The sequence below is a fragment of the Erinaceus europaeus genome, chromosome 1 (genome assembly GCF_950295315.1).
Source record: "Erinaceus europaeus chromosome 1, mEriEur2.1, whole genome shotgun sequence".
Classification (NCBI taxonomy): domain Eukaryota; kingdom Metazoa; phylum Chordata; class Mammalia; order Eulipotyphla; family Erinaceidae; genus Erinaceus; species Erinaceus europaeus.
In genome coordinates this window covers 132,032,216-132,050,721 of record NC_080162.1, presented here as the reverse complement: position 1 = coordinate 132,050,721, position 18,506 = coordinate 132,032,216, and the positions used below count along the sequence as shown (strand labels likewise).

General features: G+C 35.6%; 1 protein-coding gene across 1 annotated transcript in view; it reads right to left on the bottom strand.

Moving 5' to 3' along the window:
* CSMD3 (CUB and Sushi multiple domains 3) overlaps positions 1–18,506 on the bottom strand; it is a 1,712,448-nt gene that overhangs the window by 180,546 nt on the left and 1,513,396 nt on the right. Inside the window, exons 33-35 of the mRNA XM_060195764.1 lie at positions 18,383–18,496; positions 17,786–17,881; positions 16,114–16,317 (exon numbers count right to left, since the gene is read on the bottom strand). Of these exons, the coding sequence (XP_060051747.1) occupies positions 16,114–16,317; positions 17,786–17,881; positions 18,383–18,496 (414 nt within the window). The remainder of the gene's footprint in view (positions 1–16,113; positions 16,318–17,785; positions 17,882–18,382; positions 18,497–18,506) is intronic.

Here is an 18,506-nt window from a genome sequence, read left to right as displayed (position 1 = left end):
AACCCAGGTCCTTGCACTTTTTTAAAAAATTAATTTATGTATTTATGAGAAATAAGGAGAAAGAAAGAACCAGACATCACTCTGTTACATGTGCTTCCGGGGATTGAACTCAGGACCTCATTTTTTGAGAATCCAGTGCTTTATCCACTGTGCCATCTGCCGGACCAGGAACACTTTATAACATGTCCACTCTACCAGGTACACCACCACCCACCCCCAATAACAACATTTATAATAGTGTGATAGTATGTTTTGAATGAAAGTTATTTTGTTATGTTTTGTTGCAAATCCATGGTTTGGACTACATATAAATCAGGTTAGACTAATCAGAAATAACTTAGCTCTTTTAAATAGAAAATCAAAGCTGTGGATTTAGTGCAAGAGTAGCATGCCAGACTTGTATTCTTGAGTTGGAGGCTCTGGATTCAATCTCAAGTACCAACATAAACCAGCCTACTAAACTAACATATTTTCTTAAAGTTGTAATCTGACATTTCCATATTTTATCAAGCTAACATTTGCTATATGCATGGACCTTTAGTGATGCTGTTACCTCTTCAACCTTCTTTCTGACTTATCTCCCTCTCAATCATCCTCCCCATAGCACCAAGTGTTTACCTATTGTAATATAACTGAAATGGACCAACTAGCTTTTTCCAAAAATGGAGACCCCAAATCTCATCAGCTCTATTCATACCTTTATGTTCCTAATTATTAAACAATTTGTTCTGCTTAATATCTTAATGCCTTTTTCAGCCACCAAGTTGCAGATGCTACCATGATGCCAACCTGACTTCACAGGACAGATGACCTCACCAATGTATCCTGGAACTTCACCTCTCCAGAGCCCCTACCCCACTAAGGAAAGATAGAGACAGGCTGGAAGTATAGATCCACCTGACAATGTCTTTGTCCAACTGAGAAGCAATTACAAAGCCAGAACTCCCACCTTCTGCATCCCATAATGACTCTGGGTCAATGCCCCTAGAGGGATAAAGAATAGGAAAGCTTCCCATGGAGGGAATGGAATTTGAAACTCTGGTGGTAGAAATTGTGTGGAATTGTACCCCTGTAGTCCTATGGTCTTGTCGATCATTATTAAATTAATTAAAAAATTTAAAAAGAATAGTTCAGGTAATCCTTACATATTAAATTAAAATATTTTATTTATTTTAATTTTATTGTATAGAAACAAAGTGAAATCCAGGACAGAGTTGATAGAAAGAAAGTGAAAAAGACAGACACCTGTAGCCCTACTTCACAATTCATGAAGCTTGCCCACTGCAGGTGGGGACTGAGAGCTTGAACAAGAGTTCTTGTGCAAGGTAATATGAGTGTTTAACTGGGCACAGCAGCAGTGCCCAGCTCAATATATATATCTGTTGTTGTTAGTCTCTTTAAGATACTGACTCTCAGTTTTAGTCTGAGAAGATGAAATAATTGTCTAGATACAGTGGCAAGATTTTATCTCTTCTATTCATTTGATGATTTTCTGCTTGCTGATACTGTAAGAAAATATCCCTTCTTTTCTATTTTTCTTTCACCCATCCATTTTATTAGACTTTTGACCTCTCAACTTTACTGAACTATGTCAAAATTCAAATATTCCTATTGTAATAAGATCACAATATCCCATTATATTTAATTCTTAATTTTTCTCTATAAATTATTGTCTTTCACTGTTGATGACCCAATTGAAGGTTTCCTTTTTCTTTTAAAGATTTTAATTATTTATTAATAAGAAAGATAGGAGAGAAAGAAATCAAACATCACTTTGGTACATGAGCTACTGGGGATTGAACTCAGGACCTCGTGTTTGAGAGTCTAATGCTTTATCCACTGAGCCACCCCTTGGACCACGAAGGTTTTCTTTACTTAGCATCACATCACCACATTCTCCTGCTTCAGTACCACACACTGGCTGTGCTCATAATTTTGTTGTTGTTGCTTATCCTTCTCCCTCTGGACCTTTAACTTTTGTAGCACCTTGTGTGTTGATCTTAGGACATCTTCTTTTCCTGTCCCCCCCTCAGTGACAATATCCATTTCTATTTCATTTGTATATGCCATAATGACGACGTTTTCTATAGCCACAACTTCTGCCCAGAGTTCAACAATGTCCAAACATTATTCAAAATTATTGCTTGAAATAATGCTTTCAAATGTTGCCCTACCTACCCTCTTCTTTCTCTCCATAAATGTCACCATGTCTCACCCAGTTCGTAAGTAAAGCACTTAATTTCTCGAACTTGTAATAATCAAATTCACATTCATATTTACATTCAATCTATCAGCACATGTTGTCATCAAAATATATCTCAAAACAACCAATTCTCATACTTTTGATCATGTTCTTCCTATTGAAATCAGTTATTTTTCTCTTCCATTGAAGCAAGGATTATAATCAATCTCATGGCTTTCTGGTCCAACCCTCCTTTTACTAGCTATAGCAACTTTCCAGAAATTAAAGTCATATCATTTCTTAGCTCTAAAAATTACTACACTCCTTTCAGAAAACCTAAACTTTTCACAGCTACCAAAAGCTCATGTGCTGTATTCTCTTTTGATGAACCCTTCCCATTACTCTTACTACCATTCCTATCCTCTCCCAGATGCTGAGGAATTGTGCTATGTCTTGAATATACCCAGATCTCTCTTGACTTTTTAATGTTACCCCCCAGTCATTTCATTGGGGTATAAGTCAACAGCAAGCCTTGGGTGATAAGCCTCTAATCCCGAGCCTTATGATTTTTCTCCATACCACTCTCTGAAGGAAGAGAAGAGGATGTATTTAGAGACGTATTTTTTCTACCTATTATTTAAAATTTAAATGTCATAAAAGCAGTGATCTTTTCTCTTTATTCAGAGCTGCGACTCTTCTATCTGGAACGGTGACTAACACTAAGTAATCAATAAATGCTAAAATAATTTATGAATGAGTGGTTTAATATATGTGCATGTATTGTGATGATAAATTACCTATTTACCATAGTTGCATCATTCCTTTCTCCTAGTTATTTTTTTTATTTTTTAAGAATATTTATTTATTTATTTATTTATTCCCTTTTGTTGCCCTTGTTGTTTTGTTGTTATAGATATTATTGCTGTTGGATAGGACAGAGAGAAATGGAGAGAGGAGGGGAAGACAGAGAGGGGGAGAGAAAGACAGACACCTGCAGACCTGCTTCACCGCTTGTGAAGCGACTCCCCTGCAGGCGGGGAGCCAGGGGCTCAAACCAGGATCCTTCCTCGGGTCCTTGCGCTTTGCACCACGTGCGCTTAACCCACAATACTACCGCCCGACTCCCTCTCCTAGTTATTTTATAGATAAGTCATATTTCATTCCACTTAAATCATTTTTATATTTTGTCAACATACTATAAAAGTATTTCCCGCCATGCGTTAGCACATACATAAATTTCACAGTTTCACTTCCCATATATATTACTGAGCATTTGCTTACCATGTTGAAAACAATATACTATGTTCGAATTCTGTTCAGTGTTATCCAATATAACACAGGGGATAAGAGAACAAGCTTTAGAATTAAACATTCTAGATTCAAATCTTTACTCTGTTTTTTTTTTTTTTGTCTAAACTATAGAGATTTTAAGACCTATATAAAAAAGGGGGGGGGGTGGAAATGGGGAAAAGTCAGGCGGTGGTAGTAAGTACAGCTGCAAGGACCGACATAAGGAGCCAGGTTCGAGCCCCCCCACTCGCCACCTGTATGGGGGGTCGCTTCACAGGCGGTGAAGCAGGTCTGCAGGTGTCTTTCTTTCCTCCTCTCTGTCTTCCCCTCCTCTCTCCATTTCTCTCTGTCCTATCCAACAACAACGACATCAATAACTACAACAACAAAACAAGGACAACAAAAGGGAATAAATAAATATTTTAAAAAGGGAAATGATTTTATATAATAATATGTTATTATTGTTATTTACCAGAGTACTGCTGAGTTCTGTCTTATGATGTTGCAGAGAATTGAATTTGTGACCTTTGGCGTCTCAGATATGAAAGTCTCTTTTGTAAACCACTGTGTTATTTTTCTCTAGATACTAGAGAGAAGTAATTTTATCTAACTATTGTTGTCAATTCTAAATGAACTACTTAATGGTGCTTAATATATATGGTAATGATTACTATTCTTACATTTTATAATGTTTTCATAGATGAATGAATAAGTGAACCAATGAATGAGGGTGGAGTTCCCCATGTGTGATTCTTTGGGATCTTATAGCAAAGTGTTGCCATGGTACCAAGAGAAGTAAGAGAAGTTCTTTCTGGGTTTCTAAAGGGCTTAAAAAAAAAATCTAAGTTAAGGGTGATGGGATAAGTATTCAATTAAAGACATTTTGCCTAAAAGGAGTGGCATGTTCAGGAGATTTTCAAAAGAGACCCCCCATTGGCAGAAAGTACTTAATGCCTAGGGTCATATACTGTCAAAGTGTCAAAGCTATTAGAAACTGTAGGGGGTTATTTGAATCACAGTTTCGAAAGTAGAAGAGCTTGGAGGTTTTATAAGGCTGAATTTTTTTTTTTCCTAGAAATCTCAAGTGTAACAAGGTCAAATTTGGAAATGAAAGCCTCCTCTCTGGCATATTACTCAGGTTTACATTTGTTCCAAGTACAGGGTTCCTAGAAAAATATGATTGTAGTGTATTGCATTTACTTAAGAAAGGCGTGTTAGGGAAAACATACAAGACTATTAAATAATGTTTACTTGCAAGTTATTTGAATTTTTAGATCTATTAACTTAACATTTGCTCACTTTAACTAGTAAGCATAGGTATCATGTGACATCGATAAGACTTCTAACTGCTTAATTTTAGCATGCCTTTTTATTTTTTTCGCAGGATTACTGAATGCTTTGTGGTTTAACTATGACAGAAAAATGAAAATGTTGATAACAGCAATAAAAACTGTGCAAGTGAAACAATACAATTGAGATGGAAATCTTAAGGAATATAAGAAGCTCTTGTCTTTTGGTTTCAATTGGATACTCACTTGACTTAAGCTTTTAACTGAGCAGTCACTGAACAGTGAAGAGAGAGAAAATACAATCATGTATAAAATCCTATAACTAGGTTGTCAGATTACATCTAAACTGCAAAGTATAAACAGAAAAATTTGTCTCTCTGAATAAAATCATCCTTATAGTATGTAAATCTATTGCTTGTGTTGGATCTGAATTAGGATCCTCCAAACAGTTTGAAACTTCAGATGTCTTAAAAGGCTCAGCATACAAAGTGAGCAAGAATATCACCATGTGGTGATACAGTAAAGTTAAAAATGTATATAGCTTTGGACTCCAGCATGGTGCCCTTCCCATTTCAACCTCTACAAAAATTCAAGAAATTATCACAGGTACTTGCTAAAATTCATTAATTAGAAAAATGCTTATGGAATACCTACTATGTGTCGAGTCTTCTTTTGGTTGAGCACAAAAATTATATAGCAACAATGGAGATGGAGCAAGAAAGTTTAGATGTTAAGAAATAAGCTGTGTATTAAATGGTGGGAAGTTACTGTAAAAAAAATTAAATCAGGGCAAATATATGGAGAACACATGGAAATTAGGGCACAGAGAAAAGTATAAGGATGATCAAGGAAAATAATGACATGGAATCTTGAAGGAAATTATACAATAATCCTAAAATGTATCTCGAGGATATATGTTCCAAAAAAAGGAGTAGAAAGTTCAAAGGCCTTGTGTCAGTGAATATTTTTTTTCTGTATAACAGATAATGGAAAGTGAACATTAATTACAGATGATATAAAAGTGTCAAGCAACCTAATATAGCTCTACATTTGTTTATCCTATTTGTATCTTAACACTTATCTCCTCTATATTTGCTTATTACAGGTGATACTGAAATCAGAATATACTGAAGCTAAAACTAAAGCTATTTAGAGATTTAAAAAAATTGGAATGCATATTTTGTTTATGCAAAGATTAACATTATTGTGAAAGGTAAAACCAGGGGCTTAGGAAACGTCACAATGGTCATACAAACAGGCTCTCTCATGCCTGAGGGTCTGAGGGCCAAAGTTCAATCCCTAGCACCACCATAAGCCAGAGTTGAGCAGTGCTGTGGTGTCTCTCTCTCCCTATATCTCTCATATAAATAAACAAATATTCATTAAAAAGAAAACAGGCATTTTTTTATGCAAACACTAAATCTGAAGAAGAAGACATTCAGAAATCACTCCCATTTACTGTTTCAGCAAAATCAAATACCTAGGAATAAAGTTGACCAAAGAAGTGAAAGACTTGTATGCTGAAAACTATGAGTCGCTACTCAAGGAGATAGAAACTGATACCAAGAAATGGAAAGATATCCCATGCTCATGTATTGGAAGAATAAATATCATCAAAATGAACATTCTCCCCAGAGCCATATACAAATTTAATGCAATACCCATCAAAGTTCCACCAAGCTTCTTTAAGAGAATAGAACAAACACTACAATCATTTATCTGGAACCTGAAAACACCTAGAATTGCCAAAACCATCCTAAGTAAAAGAAACAGAAATGGAGGCATCACACTCCCAGACCTTAAACTATATTATAAAGCCATCATCATCAAAACAGCATGGTACTGGAACAAAAATAGGCACACAGACCAGTGGAACAGAATTGAAAGCCCAGAAGTAAATCCCAACACCTATGGGCATCTAATCTTTGATAAGGGGGCCCAAAGGATTAAATGGAAGAAGGAGGCTCTCTTCAATAAATGGTGCTGGGAAAACTGGGTTGAAACATGCAGAAGAATGAAATTGAACCACTTTATCTCACCAGAAACAAAAATCAACTCCAAATGGATCAAAGACCTAGATGTCAGACCAGAAACAATCAAATACTTAGAGGAAAACATTGGTAAAACACTTTCCCATCTACACCTCAAGGACATCTTTGATGAATCAAACCCAATTGCAAGGAAGACCAAATCAGAAACAAACCAATGGGACTACATCAAATTGAAAAGCTTCTGCACATCCAAAGAAACTATTAAACAAACAGAGAGACCCCTCACAGAATGGGAGAAGATCTTCACATGCCAGACATCAGACAAGAAACTAATCACCAAAATATATAAAGAGCTCAGCAAACTTAGCCGCAAAAAAGCAAATGACCCCATCCAAAAATGGGCAGAGGAAATGAACAAAACATTCACCACAGAGGAGATCCAAAAGGCTAACAAACATATGAAAAACTGCTCTAGGTCACTGATTGTCAGAGAAATGCAAATTAAGACAACACTAAGCTACCACCTCACTCCTGTAAGAATGGCATACATCAAAAAGGACAGCAGCAACAAATGCTGGAGAGGATGTGGGGACAGAGGAACCCTTTTACATTGCTGGTGGGAATGTAAATTGGTACAGCCTCTGTGGAGAGCAGTCTGGAAAACTCTCAGAAGGCTAGACATGGACCTTCCATATGACCCAATAATTCCTCTCCTGGGGTTATACCCCAAGGACTCCATAACACCCAACCAAAAAGAGGTGTGTACTCCTATGTTCATAGCAGCACAATTCATAATAGCTAAAACCTGGAAGCAACCCAGGTGCCCAACAACAGATGAATGGCTGAGAAAGCTGTGGTATATATACACAATGGAATACTATGCAGCTATCAAGAACAATGAACCCCCCTTCTCTGACCCATCTTGGACAGAGCTAGAAGGAATTATGTTAAGTGAACTAAGTCAGAAAGTTAAAGATGAGTATGGGATGATCCCACTCATCAACAGAAGCTGACTTAGAAGATCTGAAAGGGAAACTAAAAGCAGGACCTGATCAAATTGTAAGTAGGGCACCAAAGTAAAAACCCAGTGGTGAGGGGTAGACATGTAGCTTCCTGGGCCAGTGGGGGGTGGGAATGGGCGGGAGGGATGGGTCACGGTCCTTTGGTGATGGGAATGGTGTTTATGTACACTCCTAGCAAAATGTAGACATATAAATCAGTAGCTAATTAATATGAGAGGGGGAAATCAATTGTATGTCTCAAAGGTTCTCAAAAGACAAACTGAATCTTTTTAATAGATAGGCTACGTATTTGATATGCGGACTCTCTCAAAAGCCTAGACCAAGTAGATTAGAAGCTTCCAATAGCACAGCTATATACAAGATACTGGGTACTGTACAGCAAACCATAACAAAGGGACTTTTCAAAGTTAACCCAATTAACAAATAATGTGATGATAATATTAACTATCGATTGTCTTTTTGAACCCTAAGACAGCAGGAACCTCACATCTTCACTATAGAGCCCCTACTTCCCCCAGTCCTGGCACCCTTGGATAGGGCTCACTTTCCCGTATGCATCTCCCAATCCATACCAAATAATATTGCATCCGCCGATCACAACCTAACCAAAGCAACGATTGCCATCTCAACATGCTTCACCTCAGAGTGTATCCAGAGACTTCACGTGTGGAATGACAACCCTTCAGCTTCATTACTCGGGTGAGACCTTTCCTTTTATAGTACACTCTAATTTCATCTCAGGTAGTTCACTTTCTAACAAAGTCCCATAACCTAGACATACACCAGTTTCTGTGAGAGAGAGCGTATGTGCACACGTATCCATAAACTACTGCAAAATATATACCTGAAAGCAGGATTACACTAGAGTTTGCAGTGAGTACCTCCCTAACACTTCCTCTCCACTATTCCAAACTTGGGATCCATGATTGCTCAACAAATTGTTTGGCTTTGTATGTTAACTCTCTTTTCAATCACCAGGTTCCAGATGCCACCAGGATGCTGGCTAGGCTTCCCTGGATTGAAGACCCCACCAATGTGTCCTGGAGCTCAGCTTCCCCAGAGACACACCTTACTAGGGAAAGAGAGAGGCAGACTGGGAGTATGGACCGACCAGTCAACGCCCATGTTCAGCGGGGAAGCAATTACAGAAGCCAGACCCTCTACCTTCTGCAACCCTCAACGACCCTGGGTCCATGCTCCCAGAGGGCTAGAGAATGGGAAGGCTATCATGGGAGAGGGTGGGTTATAGGGATTGGGTGGTGGGAATTGTGTGGAGTTGTACCCCTCCTACCTTATGCTTTTGTTCACTAATCCTTTCTTAAATAAAAAATTTAAAAAAAAAAAAAAAGAAAAGAAAACAGGTAAAACCTTAACTATTCCAAGTGCCATTTAGTATTATCATATTTTTATTTTGTGATTCACACAGAAAACATGCCTTTTAACATGGGCATCCAACCAGGTACACCACGTTCGAAAATTTCTTAAGGGAAAAAATTAAGTTCCCAAGTTGGAAATTTCTTAAGGGAAAAAATTTTGTTGTGTTGTTTGTAACATTTCAGTATCTTCTTTCCTGTCTAGTTTCAGTATATGTATGTAATAACATACTAATGGTATCTGGAATGTACAGATCAATTACTAGTTAATGGCAGATATAAAAACTCAGATACACTATTGAAGCCGAATATTTTAGCTTCTTTGATATATAGTGGCACTGACGAGATGAGATCAGGTTAAAAGTCTTTTGCTTATTACTTATTGATAAGAAAGCCATCGTAGGTGGGTCCAGGGGCATGGCCTTTCACACCGCTCTCTGGATAAGCTAGAAAAACAATGAAAACTCACCTGAAAACTCAACAAAATACACTAGAATTTCTTCAGAAACTCACTGAGCAACAACCACCAAGTTGTAGATCCTACCATGATTCCATCCTGACTTCCTTGGGCAGAGGGCCTCAACAATATGTCCTAGAACCTCACCTCTGCCTGCCAATGTCCATGTCCAATAGAGAAGCAATTACAGAAGCCAGAACTCCCACATTCTGCACCCCAAAAGAATTTGGGTCCATATTCCCAGAGAGGGAGAAATGAGAGAGGAAGATGTGTAGAGGGTTCTAAACTCCAACTCCATGAAGACCCATAGAGGGGGCCGGGTAGTAATTCTCTGGGTTAAGTGCACATAGTATGAAGCGAAAGGATTGGCACAAGTATCCCACTTTGAGGCCCCGGGCCCCCACCTGCAAGAGGGAGCTTCACAAGTGGTGAGGCAGGTCTGTAGGTGGCAGGTGTCTACCTTTCTTTCCCCCTCTATCTTCCCCTCTGCTCTCAACTTCTCTCTGTCTTATCAAAAAAAAAAAAAAAAAAGATCGAAAAAATAGTTACAGGAGCAGTGGATTCATAATGCAGGCACAGAGCCCCAGCAATCACCCTGGAGGTAAAAAAAGAAGAAAAAAAATTTTAAAAAAAAGAGACCCAGAGAGAGAGAGCAAAGGAAAAAAGGAATAACATTCAGAAGTAGTAATAGGTGTAGGTATGACTTAGAAAGGAAGAGAAGGCAGGACGGTTAAAAAAAAAAAAAAAGGCAGATATGTACAAATATAGACTGACAGCTATAGAAATAATAGTCAACCCATATCTGTGACCTTAATAAAACTACTGTAGATTACAATGGAGGGAATGGGGATACAGAACTCTGGTGGTGGGGATGGTAAATTTTGTAAGTCAATATTGTCACTAATAAAATTTTTTTAAAAAGTCTTTCTTTTACATATGTAATTTTGGGGACTTAGATCTGTTCAGTAGGTGCATATTATTTTTTTTCTAGTGGTGTAAGATAATATATTCCTTGGTAGGAGACAGAAATAAGGTGATTATTTTCCTATATCAATATATGTGCTTTTAATCACTGCAAAAAAGTCTTATGTGCCTATAGATAGATGGATTATCTGATAGATTACAATGGCTCTTGATTACTTGACTTTTTTGTGCATGAAATAGAAATTGAGACTGGGTCAGTGAGCTAGCATTTATTTCTGAAGTCAGCTACTGACTAGGATAAGGTTTGAAAGTCTTCTATTGGTTTTAAAGGCTAATGTTGGCTCCTGTCCATTTTCATTTGCAATGACTAAACAAAAACACTGGATTAACCCACTGATAAATTTGCCATATGCAAAAGCTTTGTAACTGTTATATGGAGGATTTCTTCTGATTTAGATAGAAATGATTTATACTCAAGGATTCTTATGCATTATTCCTTGTTTCCATAATTATTCTCTTCTATTTTTCTTTTCTTCTTCCTAAGTTACTCTATTTCCCATACCTACTCAATTCTGCCTTCCAGTTGTATTCTCTTTCTAATACTACTTGATCTTCACATCTTCATAGACAAAAACAACAAGATAAACTTTTGTTTGAATTTCTGGTATTCAAATTTTACAAGGTCAGAAGAAAATGCATGTGCTAATCTTAGTTAAATATATATCCCCAAGTCCAATTAGAATTGTAGGTATCACTATTTAAGTTTAAATTTTTTCTTTGCTATTTTAAATCATTTTATTTTATTTTATTTATTATTAAAAACAGAGAAATCAAGAAGGGACAGGGAGATAGAGGGGGGAAGAGAAAGACACATGCAGCCCTGCTTCACCACTTGCAAAGCTTTCCCCTGCAGATGGGTCCTTGTGCACTGTAATGTGTGACTTTAATCAGGTGTGTCACACCTGGCCCCTTAACTTTCTTTTTCTTCTTCTTTTTTTATTTTTAATTTTTTAATCTTTATTTATTTGTTGGATACAGACAATCAGAAATTGAGAGGGAAGGTGTGAGAGAGGGAGAAAGGCAGAGAGACACCAGCAGCCCTGCTTCACCACTTGTGAAGCTTTCCCCCTGCAGGTGAGGACCGGGGACTTGAACCTGGGTCCTTGCACTCAACCAGGTGTGTCACCACCTGGCCCCCAATTTTATTTTTCTATTACACTCTTGGAACTAAAATCATGGTTACAAGTCTTTTATATGAAGACTATTCCTCTTACATTTACTTAAATGTACCTGTTGGTGAAAATAAGCTTACAGTCTGCTTAAATAAAATATTTTAATAGTTACTATTATTCTAAAGAAAACTGTCATTTTATTTTCCCAAACTCTGTCTTAGAAACTTAAAATGCAAAGAAACATTGCAATCAAGATACCCTAAATTATTAGAATTAGAATGAACAATAGTGCATAATGGTTTTAATGCTTTTCCAAGTTTCAAACATCTTTGGAAAAAGCCTCCATAAAATATATCTTTTATCAACACCTGGTTGAGTGCACCATGTGCAAGAATCTAGTTTCCAGCTCCCACACCCCACCTGCAGGCAAGAAACTTCACAAGTACGAAGCATTTCTGCAGGTGTTTCTCTTTCTCCCTCTCTACCTCTGCCCCCTCAATTTCTGTATGTTCTGAAATGAAAAATCTATAGGCTCCTGGTGGACGCCCACTTATTCATTCTAGCATTCCAGTCGTGGACACTGATGGTAGACCTTTATTGTCAGCACCTTGATGGACATTGTTTCTATCTAGTCAGCTTGTGCGGGTGCCCAGTTTGAAACTGATAAAAGCTGTGTGCTGAGGAACAAGCATGTGCAGGTTAGGCAGGAAACGGCCTGTAACCCCTTAATGTAAAGCAAATCTATCCCCCTGCCCTCCATGTGACCTCAGGTCTCCTTTGGTTACTTTTGAGCTATACTAAGGAATAACCTTCTGGAGGCTTTTTTTTTTTTTTCTTTCCCATTTTGTTGCCATTGCTGTTGCTTTTGGATAGAACAGAGAGGAGGGGAAGACAGAGAAGGGGAAAAAGACAGACACCTGAAGACCTGCTTCATTGCCCCTGAAGTGACCTCCTCCCTGCAGGTGGGGAGCCAGGGGCTTGAACTAGGAACCCAGATCCTTCTGATGGTCCTTGAGCTTCACGCCATGTGAGCTTAACCCACTGCGCTACCACCCAGCCTCTGGCATGAGAATCTTTGTATAACCATTATGCTGTCTATTCCTCCCTAGTTTAGGGTTATTTATTACTATTTTATAAGAGCATGATAACAGCACATACAGAGTCTCGGAAGAGGAAAATTATTTACTTCATTTTTTATGAGACTACTTATGAGAGTACAAAAATACTTAAGGGGAAGACCTATTTGTTCTACAAGTTCTAGAATTATGCTCAGTAAAAAATAGGAGGAACATCAGATGCAATAGATGTATTCTTTTTTACTTGTACACTCTCAAAGATATATTTTAATAGGCTCAGAAATTCCACATTACAAATACAAAGTATAAATCTACTTGGAAAAAAAAAAGGTTCTAAATAAAAAGAAAAGCAGTGCTCTTAAAATATGTTTGGGGTTTGGAGTCAGAGAAATTTAAGATTCAAATCCCACTTCCATCCCTTACTATGCAATGCTGCCTTAAAAGTAACTGATTGGGTTGGGCAGACAGCATAAATGGCTATGCAAAAGACTCCCAGGGTGAAAGGTAATAGCTTAATAGTTATGCAAAGGGATTCTCTTGCCTGAGGCTCCAAATCCCAGGTTATATCTATAGCACCACCATCAGCCAGAGTTGAGCCAGTGCTCTGGTAAAAAACAAAACAAAACTAAAACAAACAAACAAAAAACCTTCCATGACTGAGTCTCCTGAGGTTCCAGGTTCAGTTCTTAGTAACACCATAAGCCACCGCTGGTTACAATATCTCTGTGAGTCATTAAATTAAATAAAATATTTTTTTAAATAACTGATATAAAATTTAGTTTATTCATTGCCATTTTGAAAGTAGTTTTTCTATAGGTTTGCTGTATGAGCTAAATATGTATTTAAATTATTCATCATCAAATCTGAGAAATAGTAAGCTTAATTAAGCAAATGACATCCAATTAGAAATTGTGGATAGCTTGCTGAAAGATGAAGAATGACTCATTTACAGCCTTCCAGTGTGTGAACTTATTCTATAGGTTAAGAAATATAGGAATAAAAAAGAAACAAAAGAATCCAAGTATAGTTTACATTTGAATTATTGCAGTATATAGAAGAAAGATATTAAATTTTAAGGGAAAAAAAACCTCTGTGAAATATACTAGGTCTGTTTTGGGAATATCAAATTTATGAAAAGATCAAATGATCTTCTTCTCCCTTTTCTTCTTATATGAAAGTCTCAGCTTATACCATTTTCTCAGGACAATTATTAATATTTCCTGACTTGAAAAGGGACAGATACTCTACCCACATAGATTGGTGCTATAATAGTCATATGTTCTATGAATATATATCAACAGAGGTTAATTTTATTCTTTCCTTATTAGAAATGAATGCAGCTCCTATATATTTCACACTTATTCTGACAAATGAGCTAACCTTTTGTTAAATATTGTTAAATGTGAATTTAAAGTTAAAAAGAAAAATTATGGGGCCAGGTAGTGGCACACCTGGTTGAGCGCACATGTTATAATGTGCAAGGACCTGGGTTAGAGCACCCAGTCCCCACCTGCTGGGGGAATGCTTTGCAAGTGGTGAAGCAGTGTCGCAGGTGTCTCTCTGTCTCTCCCTCTTAATCACCCCCTTCCCTCTCGATTTCTGGCTGTCTCTATCCAGTAAATAAAATAAAAATAATAAAAATAAAAAATAAAAAAAGAAAGAAAAATTATTGGGGCCAAGCAGTGGTGCACCTGGTTAAGCATACGTATTACAGTGCACAAGAACCCAGGTTCAAGCCCCTGGTCTCCACCTGCAGGGGGAAAGCTTCATGAGTAGTGAAGCAGGACTGCAGATATCTGTCTCTTTCCCTCTCTAACTCCCACTCGCCTCTTAATTTCTCTCTGACTTTATCCAATAATATAAATAACTTTTTAAAAGAAACTTAAAAAAAGGAAGAATTATTGGAATCTGCAATGTTTTTTTTCAGGCATGGTAAAATGAGCTATTAAAATACATACATATTGATAAGTGCATATGCGGTATGTGTAAATACATTCACTCTCCTCTATATGATAGAACTGAAATTAATAAAGATTAAAAACAAAATTTTCCTTAACTTTTATAAAATTTCATCATATTTTCCAAATCACATACTAATAAAATATATATGAAAAAGAACTCAAGTTATTAGAAATTTTATTAACCTGAGATTGTATTTCCAATCTTATTTTTAATACTATATAATTAAAAATAAGGAAAAAAAAAGCCAAGCAAGCATTTGCACAGAAAATTAATATTTCCCATCCTTGGATACTTTCCACATGCATAGGATTCTATAAGAACCAAAGATTATTATGTTAATATATATTAATTCTCAAAATTTAGATTTACTCTTCTTCAAATTGCAGGATGGGATAGAGAGATAGCCCACTGGGAAATGAGGCATGCCTTGCTATACATAGATTGTAACCCTAGTACCATACAGGAGTTGCTATGGTACAAAAGCAAATGCTCACTTTCTGAATTAAAAAAATAAAAATAAAACAACCTTGGAGCAGTTAAATCACACAAGCATGAAACACCCAGGTTCTTCAGTAATTATCATTATGATCATGAGCATTATTATCATCATGACAAAGAACTCATGTCTTTAGCAAGTGCACATAGTCTGTCTGTTTGCAAATTTAAGTCAGAAAAAAAAATCACAAATGAAGTTCAAAATAGTGAGATTTAGATTAATTGTAAACATCCTACTCATTCGAATGTTCTCAGAAAAATTATCTTCTGTGATCCCTAAAATGGGCTATTTCTTCAGATATTTTCTTAGAAATGTTTGCATAACCTCTATAAACTGAATATATATATATACATATATATGTATATCCTTATCTTTTAAAAATTATTTTATTAGTCTTATTTTAATGAGAGAGAATGAATAAAAAAAAAGAGCAATGCTCAGTTCTGGTTTATGGTTTTACTGGGAATTGAATTTGGGACCTCAGAGCCCCAATGCATGAGAGTCTTTGCATAACCATTATGCTTTCCTCTAACCCTGAAAAAATATATATTTATTTTAAAGGATGGTAGTAGATAATAACCATGTAACAGTAGCATTTGAATTATGTGTTGCTGGAAATATATATGTATATTTTCATATAAATAGATAACTGAGGAGAACATTTAGCTAATTCAATATAAAATGTTTTCTTTGATTGAATCAAATCTCAATAGTATACATATCTACTACTTTACACGTTTAAATACAATATAACTGATGTATTATTTTTAAATGAATGCATAACTTCTAGTTGTGAAATAGACTTAAGCAATTTATAAAAGAAAACAAATTTTATATGAGATACATGCAATCACCAAAAATATAAACTGAAATGCTTACCAATACAGGTAGGTAAAGAATCATTCCACTGGGCCAACGAATTGGGTACTGTATCACACCTAATTGCTACAGACCCATGAAGAATATATCCTGGATTACATTCAAAAAGAACCAGTGAGCCAACTGCAAATTCATTCCCAATTCTTCTTCCAAATCTTGGCTCAGGCACAGAACTGCATTGTGTGGAACTTGTTCTAGGAACAGCTGTGTACAAATAATTGTTGATTTTAATTTCATAGTTGCCAGAGAAAATGCAGATTTCAAAATTTATTTAAATATATTTCAAATAAATCTACATATCTTATCAGAACTTGATTAAGCAATTTGAACACATTCTGTAAAAGTTTTGTTTCATACCAAAAATTAATTTAAAATGAATATTGTTATCAGTGAATATTTTTAGTTTATAAAGAGATTACTTTAGATAAAATTCAACATTTCTTTCTATCTCTTGTCAAATTCTTACAAATACAACATAGTAGCTTGAGTTAGGTGCTTTACTATGTATGGGATGGGATCTGATAAAACATATATATATATTTTTTTAAACTGAGATGCTAAATCTAAAAATTTATGTGTGGTTACAGGAGGTAATTTCACAAGTTTTCTTTCATTAGTTGATTCTTAAAAACATTTACTTAAAAATCAAGTAGGATGATTTATTATTGCATGCTCACAGACTTGGTTCAAATCAAACATACTAGTTTGTTACTGAAGACAATAACTAAGCTCAGACTAAGAAGAAGTCAGACAGATTAACAACAATAGAGATTTTTATCCTAAAAATCATATGATATCAAATTTTAAATTGCCTTTAGATCAGTCCTTTAGTTGTTACTTTTTTTTTTGCTTTAACAGAATAGAATGATAACAGGATGTTTTTTTCTTTTTAAAACACATACAATGAGATTCAAAAGTTTAAGAACAGGCCAAAAAATGATATGATGAATTTTGAATATATTATTTCATCTTTTATAATTTGAGTAAATAGTTAATTTGTTACAGTGCCTTTTAAAATTTATAATACCACAGCATATTTACGCAGAAAAAACTATTTAAAAAGTACATCATGTAATATTATAGCCAATATGGGATAAGTGGGCTTAATAAGAATTTCAAATAACAAATCATTATAAAATTTTAGGAATAAAGCTCTAGATACGTTTAAGAATATTACATATGTTGCAAAGTATCTCAAATAGTAGCTTTTAATTTAGTTTGATGGTAATGTGGAAGGTTGTCTATAACAGCTAAAACAAAAGGTTCTTTGAACTGACTTTTAATTGCACAAAAATACTTGATAGCCATGAAGAAAGTTTGAATTCTCCTATGAAAATGGAAAACTAAACTTTTAGAATGAAGTAATGGTTTCATTGACATGCCTAAGTACATCGACACTAATGTTTTGTGCATTTCTGTTAAAAAAAAAAAAGTTTTGAAAACATGTCAGAAGAAAGAAAAAAACACAATTAATTTGAGAATGATGATGGAATTCCTAGGCTATTTTTGAGAGTGGGTGGGAGGTACCATGGCCAAATTGTTTTGTAAAAAAAAAAAAAAAATCTCTTATCTCGTCTAGATGGTTATGAGGGTTCTCAGCATTCAATAACTGAACATAGCATGAAAACTGGTATCATTCTGTAGTGTGTTTCTAGGCTACAGGGTCACTTACCTTGATAAACAAAGTGAAATCCCTTAGCTGTTATTGGTCCAACTGAAGTAAATCGAATTGTGATCTGATTACCTGAACTCAGTGGAAGTGATTCTCCTACTCAACAAAACAAACACTAAGATATCATAAATAATTTCATTCAGTAAGCCTAACAAAGTTATATTAATTGACACTGTTATTTGAAAATGTAAATCTATGTTCTATCGACTTACTTTAAAATCTCCTACTGCTAACAATATATTTTCTTTGGGTTCAGCTTCAGCCTTTTTTACTGAAAGATGCTACATTTTGATACATATTCCTTCATTCTTTGATGCATAAATATTTTGCTATTACATAAAATACTACAAAATAACTATTTTATCTCCTCGATTATAAGCCTTCAAAAAATAGCTGATTGCATTTTCTCTCAAGATTTCAAGTTATTACTAACTATGTTTATATTCACTTTTTAAATTAAGAGTGAATCTATTGGCAATTTACTTTTTTTTTTTTTTTTTTTTTTTACTATAGATGACATAAATCTCAACTTTCACTACAATATCAAAGTAAGTCTTTAATCAGTAACTGATGCATGGCAGTTCTAGTAAAGGATACCTGAATGGGATCCTGAGAGGGAAGATAACAGAGAAGATTGCTGAGTTGGCCCATCATACACCTCAACAACATCGTGGAGTGATGTCTGGAAAAATACAAACTGGCCAAACACCACTGATCAACA